Here is a 9974-nt window from a genome sequence, read left to right on the forward strand (position 1 = left end):
CCACACCCACGATGCTGTGCTGTGACAGGTTTATTTAGTTTGACAAGAAACGTCACAAACCACGAATAACAATCGTCAACCAAAAAAAAAAAAAAAAGTCAGGATACATGAGCACAGTGTTCAGATCAGTAAAGCTCATTTTTTCTTCATTGTATTGCATCTCTTGTAGGCCTTAAAAATAGATTTTTTTTTTTTAATCCAGCCTGGTTACTTAAGACAGCAAAACACAAATCAGACAATAAGAAAACAAAAAGCCACCACACTCTGATACAGGTGGAAAACAGCTGGTCTACATCCCTCACCATCCAGACCACGCAAATGTTCACAGAGGGATCTTTCACCTTCGTTCATGGAATAAAAGCACTTTTATTGGAAGTGACAAAAACAATTAGCAAATTAATTACTACAGCTTATAAAAGCCTGTTTTTTGTTTTTTTAAATCTTCATTAAATCTAGCTCTCCACATCCTGAGAAATTTGCATCATAAGGCAGAGGGGGGATGTTTCCGATGGAGAAACCTCAGAAGGACCTCAGCGGCTGAGATCGGGGCTCTTTAATTAGAGGCGCCCTCCTTTGACAAAACGCTACAGGTGAGCATTCAAGATAAACAACGCAAATCTGAGCGCAACGTTGGCATTTTGGTTATTCTAAAGCACAGTTTAGAGCGAAGTGTTAGTGAGTCGGTGTCCTCTCAGCTGTTACCAGAAAATAATAAAAACCTTTATCATTATAAAGTGTGCTGGTATGAGTATTTGGTATTGCAGCCCAATTCTGAATAATTAATATTGCGCCAATACCTAATTAATAACAATAAGCTACATACTGTGTACAGCCTGCACTCAGGAAGGTAGTGTTCAAACTTAAGAGGACCACCATGTTTTTGGAGCATTTTACTGTGTGGATAAAATCTGAGGAAAAACTGCAGATGGCAGGAAAGAAACACAGTGAAGGAACATAAGGGCTAATGGTCAGGGAACAATGCTGCTGGAGCAGAAGTGAGAGGCTTGAGGCAACAAGAAGGATCAAATTATTTGTTGAGGCCTTAAAGACGAGCAGGAAGGAGAGTCAGCGAAGGTCGCTCTCCTCGTCCTGTATGGTTTTCTTGATGCGGAGAAGCATGGTGGTGAGCCACTGGTCCAACCGAGAAATGGTGTCAAATTCCTTCACCTGACAAACAGGAAGTAAATGTTTATTTTAATCCAGCTGTTATTAAACTATACTAAAAAGAAAATGTACGATTTTTTAAATTGTTCTCATTGTAACTAAGTTTTCATATTTGCAGTCCTACTATTTGCACTTAGATGCTAACTGCATTTTGTTGCCTTATACTGAGCAATGACAAAGTTCCATCCATCCATCCATCCATCGTGTTAAAAAACAAAACATGTCAAGATAAAAAGGTCCAAAGTACAAACTGACACTGATTAAAAAGTTGTTGATGGGGTAACACTACTGACACACCCGCCAAAAAGAAAGCAAATGTACCACAAAGCCTGTTGCCCCACATGTGAAGGTAACACGTCTTTCAACCTGGAAACTGAAGCTACGGGTTAGACACGCGTAACGACTTCCTGCTCCTTCCTTCTTCCTTTGCTGAAAAGCAACTGTTCACTCACCGAATCAGTGTAGGCGTCCACATTCTGCTCTTCCCAGGCATCTAGAAGTTTCTAGTTAGAGGAAAACAGAGCACACAGGCACGGCTTACTTCACTGCCTCGACCCAGAAAACAGGCTTTGACTGCACTTCACCAAAACAAATAGGGCTGATAGTCTATCCAGGGCTGGAGAGGCATTTAGCTGTTCCAGTCCCACTTGTATTTTTAATAATAGCATGTATATTAAAGCCAGGTCAATCACATGCCATCAACATGTTTCAGTGGAGAGAAAAGAAAAAAAAAAAAGACATGCACAATGGTGGAAAACAGTCTCGCTTTAAACTTCGGGATTACTGATGTTCCTTGCTGAGATTTTAGAGCATACCTTTCAAGTCTCCCATTTTGGCCGGGAAATTCCCGTATTTTACCCCTCTGTCATCCCGTATATTTTTATTTCCCAGTATTTTTCAGTTTTCTTTAAAGCATTCCTGTGCCGCTCCAAACTGAATTGTCACTATCACTAGGTTGGTGCCGTCAGCAGGAACAACCCCGTAAAAACAGCTGGACCTCAGTGTTGCCAACTTAGCGATTTTTCCCCATAAAGCGACACCGAAATCCTCCGCTGTCACCATGTTCTGTGTACACCTTCTTACAGCGTCCCTTTGTACGCTTTGGCATCGCTCAGACCTCACTTTGTCTCCACCCTCGAACCCCCGAACCTCACCTAAACACAGAGCCTGCCCACCCGGCCTTTATCAACCTTTGAGACAGGCGACAGCGAGTTTTCTTACACAAGTTGGCAACAGCGGCTCAGATAAAGGAGGAGGGTTGAACGTAGCTCGCAGTCTCACCCCACAGTGTTTTTTGTTAAATTTGATATTCTAACATTAAACAATACGGACAAAATTGATCTATGTAATGTGGGTCTAGGCAAAGCTAAAGTTATTAAGTTATTTCATAAAGTTTATTTGTAGTTGTAAACATATTTATGGTGTTTTTTTTTCTTCACTTTTTCTCTCCAAAGATGTTTTTCTGCTCCTGCAGCCTCGATTGCAACTACAGTACATCCAAATTAACAATTATGCAAATTAGGTGATGACATCATATTTTCTATTTTCAGCAGCGGAAACTTTCCCCTATTTTTAAATACAAATCTTGACAGGTATGTTTTAGAGCCAGAATGGTGTCAAAGCCTACCTTCAACAGTTTGCACTCTCGAGAGTCTGAAAAGGCCGGAAACATTTCTTCATACTTCTGCACAGCAAGCTGGGAAACAGCACCACGATTATTAAAACTAAGGCTCGTATTAGAGAGGCTGCACATTAATAAGTTCTATGTTATGGCTTACTTTTGCATTCAGATGGTCGACACAGAAGTGACAGAGTGCAGCCTTGAAGAAGTGATCCTTGGCACTGTATTTCAGGAGCGTACTGTCCATTGCATGGGTTCCAACCTAAAAATCACACAGCACAGCTCATGTTTACTTTGCACCTGAAGCTCCTGGATGGATGATGCGTTGAAATGAAGGCTGCTGGGTGGCATCAACTCACCTGTTCATAGATCTCAATAGCTTTTTGGTACTGCTCCAGCTGAGCTGCGTAGGTTGCTACTTTCAAAAGGCACTTGTTTGCTGAACTGTAAAGGAAGATCAAGCAGTTTCTCAGTCCACACATGAACTGAAATCAAGGGTCTAAAAGCAAGAAGTAACACCACAGCAATTACAAATCAAAGATGTAAAGTTAATGAATGAGATATTTTAGATCGGACCTGCTCTGCTCATTTGCAGTTCCACATTTATATGGAAGAGTAGAGCAGCTTTACATGATCGCAGCTCAAAGTGATTCTTATACTGAGCACTGATGCAGCCCCACATTTAACTGTATGTGTAAAACGAGTCATTTTTAGGTCCTCTTAGTTTTGGTGGGCTGCCTCTCCCACACAGAAGGTAGGAAATGCAGGTGGGTTAAGCTGTGTGCCAGATATGACCACAGGAAAAATATCTGCTCTCACTGACATCACACAGAGCCAGAAACTGAAACAGAGCATTTATAGCAGTCTGATCCAGAGCTATTGGCTCTGTAAAAAGAATAAGGATTACTTGTACACATGCAACTTTGTCCATCCATCCATCTATTTATCCAGGGCTGGGTCGCACTGGCAGAGAAACCCAGATCTCCCTCATCCAGTTTATCCGAAGGAACACCAAAGCGTTCCTCGGGCAGCTGAGAGGTCAGGACAAAAGACACACTAGGCCTATAGCAGCATAACAGGGAGGGTTCAGGGTCACCTGATCCAGCCTTAACTATGGTCAACAGTATCAAAGCTGCACTGAGGTCCAACAGGACAAGAACAGAGATGAGTCCACTGTCAGAGGCTGTAAGAAGATCATTGGTAACCTTCACTAATGCTGTTTCTGTACTGTGATGAATTCTGAAACCTGACTGAAACTCTTCTAATAAACCGTTCCTCTGCAGATGATCAGTTAGCTGTTTTACAACTACTCTTTCAAGAATCTCTGAGAGAAAAGGAAGGTTGGAGATTGGCCTATAATTAGCTAAGACAGCTGGGTCAAGTGATGGCTTTTTAAGTAGAGGTTTAATTACAGCCACCTTGAAGGCCTGTGGTACATAGCCAACTAATAAAGACAGATTGATCATTTTTAAGATTGAAGCATCAATTAAGCGTTGACAGTGTTGACAGGAACAAGGTTAGAGATCACTCTGTCATGCTGATAACAGTTCGAATAGCATAGAGGGATTGGACTGCTCAGGCCTCGAGTACAGTCATGAAGATTCTTCCTGATCGTTTGGGCATCTGGAAAAATGATTGTCTGGACAAGAAAAGGTGAGTACTGCCATCAGTCCTGCCGTTCACGTGTGGGGTTACTTCTGCTCATAACGCTGCCTAAGAGCACAGCCGTGAATAAAGAATGGCACCAAAAACATCCTCTGAGAGCAGCTCCTCCAACCATCCAAGAGCAGTCTGGCTGAAGTAGGCGGCTCAGGGAACAACACTAAAAACACTTATAAAGTGCTGTATGAATGATGTAGGGTATTAAATATTTATACAGCTGTACTGTACATTAAAATGTGTAACTGTATGCAATGACATGCTATAAAAAGCAATATGTCTGGATGCATGATTATAGCATCTATACATATTTCAGATTGTATAATTAAAACAGATGAGTTAGACGGGGGAAGAGTTAATAAGCTGTTACTTCCTCCTCGTCCTTTTCAAAGAGGAAATTATCTTATTTTCCCACTGATCTCATGTTTTTATGTGTATTAATACTCATCACTTATATGTGTGAAATAAAGACTTGATTAACTGACTGAGCGGCCTAGTTAGTTAGAAATAATACATAATAAGCTAATTATGTTCAGTTATTTACCAATCAGTACCTGTTATCCATCACCCACTCCTTCACGCTCACGCAGCACGATTTTTACTGCACTACAAACTTCTTAAAGTATGTTTAAAAAGAACAAGGAAAACAAAATGAATATACACTAAATACTGTTCCCTCAAACATAAATACTGCCCAGAGCAGCTGCCTTGGCAGAGCTTTGCATGTTCTTAATAGGTTTCAATAGTTACCTGGTGGATTCTTCACCTCTGTAGTAATCTGCTGCCTGTTCATAATGAGCAATGGCCTGAACAGAAATTATACAAACTTAGACATGAAAGGTAAACAGAGCTTACTTTACTGTATCTGCACTCAGCAACAGATGTTTTGTCAATTAGTAAAAATTCAACACAAATCTTTCTGAATTCATTGCTAACAGTTATTAATCCAACCTTGTCGACGTCCACCAGCTCTGTTTCATAAATTTCAGCAATGCTGATATGATGTTTGGCTGCAATGGTGAAACGCCCCTAATTAGAAAAGCGGGAAAAAAGAGCAACTATTAAAAAAAAATCAGATGCAAAACATAAAAATGTTCTTTTAAAATGAAACTCATGAACTCACCATATCCGTGTATATCTCAATAGCTCGGTTTAGGCAGTTTATTGCCTCTGTTGAGAAGAATATTTAAACATTTTTAAACATTTCACTCAGTAAACTCATGTTAATCTACAAACAAAGTAAACGCAAATTCCAACAAGCTAGAAAAATGTTCAGGGTGAGAGTCAATTTAAACAATCTACTATAAAATGTAATTTATTTAGACTTGTCTTCCAGTGCATCTGCTCTAATTCCCATTCAATAACTGTACTGCGGAAGCTTACAACACCTGCACAGTTCAATCTGTGGCCTTTATCAGCATCATGCAGGATGTAAAGCACCACAGAAAACTCTGAAGCTGTTATGTTTGGATCCTTATCATAAAGTATTATCACAAAGTCACTGGAGCCTGCTCATTATCACTCTACAGCATAACAAGCCGAAACAGATAAGCTATGAATGGCGACCTGTGAAGTGACATGAACATGTTAGCGAGGCATGTTAAGTTTTTGATGTCACAGCGGCTCCGCTTTAATCTGTGGTTCCTAAAGTGCGGGCTGTGCCCCCTGGTGGGCTGCGAAGGTACTGCAGGGGGCCGCAGTAATAACAAAGTACACACAGTTACAAATTCATATAAATGTATTTATTTACATAAAAAGTGAATTAAAACTGGTAACAGGAGGTGGTTAGTTTGTGATATTAATCATTACTCTGTTTGTGTCCCAGTGGGCCACAGATTAGCATCAGCACTTTACATGTGACCGAGTAGTATTAACAATTTATAGCCAACAGCCTGTGTTTATGTTTTTTTCAAACAAACATCACTTTCTCTGGTATTTTGATGACAGTGAACACGGGCTTCTAGCCAGGAGAATTTCACAGGCCGGCGCTATCGGACGACCGGGGGGGATTTTCTGTTCTTTAAGTGGGCCGCAGCACTCTCGACTTTGGGAACGACTGCTCTAAATCATAGTAACTGAAATTAGATTATAAGTTACAGATTAATCACCTTCATACTAATGCACAGTCTCAGTTGTGTTTGCATATCCAACCCGGTTGAAACAATACAACCAAACAAGAGCTGTAAACGGAGTACCTGCAATATTCACATGTTCATGGGATGCAGAAAACGTATAAATGTGTTTTCATGATTAATCCTGATTAGCTGTCAAATCAGTTTGATCCTACTGGTACTGCAGCTAAAAGAACAGACATCAGAAAGCTGATCAGTCTGGTGCCATTTATTACAGAGAACATTCAATCAGTTCAACTCGTTTCACTGTGGTTTCCACAGAACCTTTATTATGGGACAGTGTCCGAACTAAATGCACTGAATACTGAACATCAGGTTTACATGTATTCACTTTAAAATTTCAGAACTGTGATGTGCAGCTGTCATGTTTCAAACAAACAGCAGGCAGGTGTGCACTCATAAAATACTTAAATTAATTTCCTGCCAGGATTACTCTAATTGGGGTTCTGCTGGTTGTTCAGGTGAAGCAGCTTGCACTCTGCAGGAGCCTAACACAGTTTGTGGAGATAATGCGGTGTGTACAATAAATGGCTTTTTTTGTGTGTGTGTGTGTAAGGAGGAAAACACTGAGTGGAGTGGTTATTTGGAGCATGTCCATTGGGGGGCGTAGTTTGCCTGTGAAAGTTCTGCTCAGCAGCCCTACTTCAGCCTTGTAGTGGCTAAATTGGTATTAAATAATTACACACTCAATGGGTCATTTCTTAAGAGTGAAATGACACATCAGATGTCTTTGTTTATGAGCACATATGGAGCTGAAAGAAGGAAAGCTATGCTGATGAAACTGTGCTGAAGTGTATCTAAGACAATGACAAAGGGTGCTCTCACCAAGTAATCTGGTAATTTTTCTGTTTACAGGATTTGTATGAAATTAATTACATTAAGCATTACAGATGCACTTCAGTTACATGACATACATCAAGGCGATGGGTAAAGGTTACCTTGTGGATCTGCTTTTTTGAAGGCGTTTCCAGCATCTATGAAGTTAGTTGCTGCATCGTGTTTGCTCTGCATCTGCAGGTGAAGGTGAGCAGCTTGGGAGAACGCATTTCCTGCAGCTAATAAGAAAATGCTGCACGTTAAAAAAGGACTAAAACAGATGCAAAGAAGAAAAAAAGGCAATCAATACATTTGTTGATTCAATCTGTAACAATCAACTTACCACACCAATTTTTGGCCATTTTGTACATGTTGGCCGCCCTCACCAACATGTCACAGGCGTCTTCCAACTTCGAGGATCCGCTGTGTCAAAACAGGGTTTATTTTATTTCCTTTCATAGTAGCGTGTAATCCTCAAAACCCTTTTCACTCAGTAAAATCTCTTTAGAAAGATGTATAATTTGTATAATATATAACAATGCCCTCAGAATCAGCTGATATTATCTTGTACAACAATTTTATTACATTTTAATAAAGCCATGCAAAATTTTTGCACCATATTTTATAAGAAGTGGGTCAAAGTTTCATGCTTTTATTATTTTTTTCCAGCATTTTTGAGCCCTCATGACTTCATAAACACAGGAGACAGCCTTGTGAAATTTTCAGGGCTGAAAAACACATTTAAGCTCAGTTTAACAGCAACTAAATCAATTTTACACCCACTTCCACACCCAAGTGTCACAATCTAAAGCCAAAATCTCATTTTTGCTCACAGCAATCATGGGAAATAATTATAGTTTCAATAGCAAAACTACACCAATTTAATGATGCAGAAGAAGAGAAACAAGCATTGGCATACTGGTTATTCTAATAAATAAGAGGAGGAAACTTCAAAACATGCATTTTGCAGAAACTTTGAAGGCTCATTTAACCATGTAGGATAATGTAGGAGAAGTCACTGGTCAAAACAAGTTACAGCATACTTTCTTCTAGCTGCCACTCACTGATTTTTCATGTAACGACCCCATAAGACTAAGTCTGCCCTCACTGAGTAATCCTTTAAGCTTTCTTCAGGTTATTGCTTTATAGTGAGGGTTTTGTCAAACAGTATATGACTGCAAACATCAAACTGGTGACTTTGCATGTGAGTTAACAACACAGTTATTAGTATTATGATGGGGATTTGGTCCAATTAACCAGACCCAACTACCTAGCCAATTACATGTTCAAGTTTTACCACAAGCCCCTCTTGGATTTTATAGCCCCATACGTAACATGTAGCCTTTGACCATGCATGTGAGCTCCTGCTACAATAAAAAGCAGCCGGAAGAATTGAACCCGATTTCAGCTTGTTATAACCTGGCCCGGTTGTACAGGTTGGTGGAAGATAGCATTGCATGTTGTTTTGCTATATCACAAATCCGTTTTATTCCGCTTCTGTAAACTAATGACACGTGACCTCACAAAATGTCCCCAACAGAGGGCGCTATAGGAGAAACACTGCCTTTAAAATTAAATGAGATTATCTTGAAATGTTGCACAATTCATTTTTAGCTACAACGGAATCGATGGCTAGTATAAAATGACGTCTTGAAACAGGGTCAAAAATGAGCAACTAATAAGTATTTCCAGCTATGTTTTACACTAAACTATTTCCAGATACGCGAAGAGCCGATATATGCTACATATGCTAAACTGTAGCCTTAAACATAGTCGGATAACACTGACAACAACTCATAAAAGTCATGAGGAGTGATTTAAAATTGTTTCTGCCCTGCCTTTAAACCTGCTGGTCAACTCGCAAACCTTCCGCATAGCTTGCTCCTTTAGCCAAAAACACGAAGTTAACGTTAGCTAACTGACATACTCACCCAAACAACGCTCCAAAAAACGACTGAGACGATTTTACTTTCTTTTCGGCCTCGGCCATTAAAGCGTTTGCTTCCTTTTCTTTCCCGCTGTTGTCCATTTTCGGGTCACCTCACTGATTCTATGGAGGAACGAGTAAATGTAAAAGTCAACAAACTCGCTAACCAGGGGCAGCGACTGCAGGCTCGCCGTGTCACATCAGCAGCCGCAAAGTAACCATCACCTCTGTCACGTGACACCGGAGCGCCGGCACACTACTGCTGCTGCGTTCAAGTGCTCCTCGGATGGTCCCACGCTGTTAAACCTGCTGTGTACCAACCGCTTCGAATAACAAACATGGACGCGTGTTTTTGTATTGTTGGCAGGTTTCGTGGTATTAAAAATGTTGCAGGTGATGTTAGAAGTGTTTGAACCAGTGTTTAATACGAATACCAGCCAAGCCTGTACTAAGACTAAAACATAATGCATTTTGGTTTTAGTATTATTTATGACAATACTAAAGACTAATATTTATTTTTTAACATTTCTGGCATCCTAGCTCCTCAGTTATATGATTTAACCAACGATAACTGCAGTATTTGTTACAACACATGAATACATCTTATAATTAATGGACTTGGACATTACAAAATATTTTTTCAGTTATAGACCAT

At 40.1% G+C, this 9974-nt stretch overlaps 1 protein-coding gene across 1 annotated transcript; it reads right to left on the bottom strand.

Moving 5' to 3' along the window:
- Window positions 1-66: 66 nt before the first annotated feature.
- On the bottom strand, window positions 67-9574 carry napab (N-ethylmaleimide-sensitive factor attachment protein, alpha b). The gene is made up of 11 exons (XM_030744924.1): window positions 9324-9574; window positions 7736-7815; window positions 7515-7631; window positions 5568-5614; window positions 5396-5473; window positions 5195-5250; window positions 3145-3229; window positions 2943-3047; window positions 2792-2860; window positions 1617-1667; window positions 67-1167 (listed from the first exon to the last, which is right to left on the bottom strand). Exons 1-11 carry the CDS (start codon window positions 9419-9421, stop codon window positions 1066-1068), a joined length of 888 nt encoding a protein of 295 aa, XP_030600784.1. The 5' UTR covers window positions 9422-9574; the 3' UTR covers window positions 67-1065.
- Window positions 9575-9974: the final 400 nt, after the last annotated feature.

This window comes from Archocentrus centrarchus, chromosome 13 (assembly GCF_007364275.1).
Source record: "Archocentrus centrarchus isolate MPI-CPG fArcCen1 chromosome 13, fArcCen1, whole genome shotgun sequence".
NCBI classification, from domain to species: domain Eukaryota; kingdom Metazoa; phylum Chordata; class Actinopteri; order Cichliformes; family Cichlidae; genus Archocentrus; species Archocentrus centrarchus.

Excerpts from the sequence above, each read along its gene's own strand:
- napab (XM_030744924.1), bottom strand. The coding sequence starts at position 9,421 with ATGGACAACAGCGGGAAAGAAAAGGAAGCAAACGCTTTAATGGCCGAG. Across the intron at positions 2,861-2,942 it reads TCGACCATCTGAATGCAAAA|CTTGCTGTGCAGAAGTATGA; the intron begins GTAAGCCATAAC and ends GCTGTTTCCCAG. Across the intron at positions 1,168-1,616 it reads TGGACGCCTACACTGATTCG|GTGAAGGAATTTGACACCAT; the intron begins GTGAGTGAACAG and ends CCTGTTTGTCAG.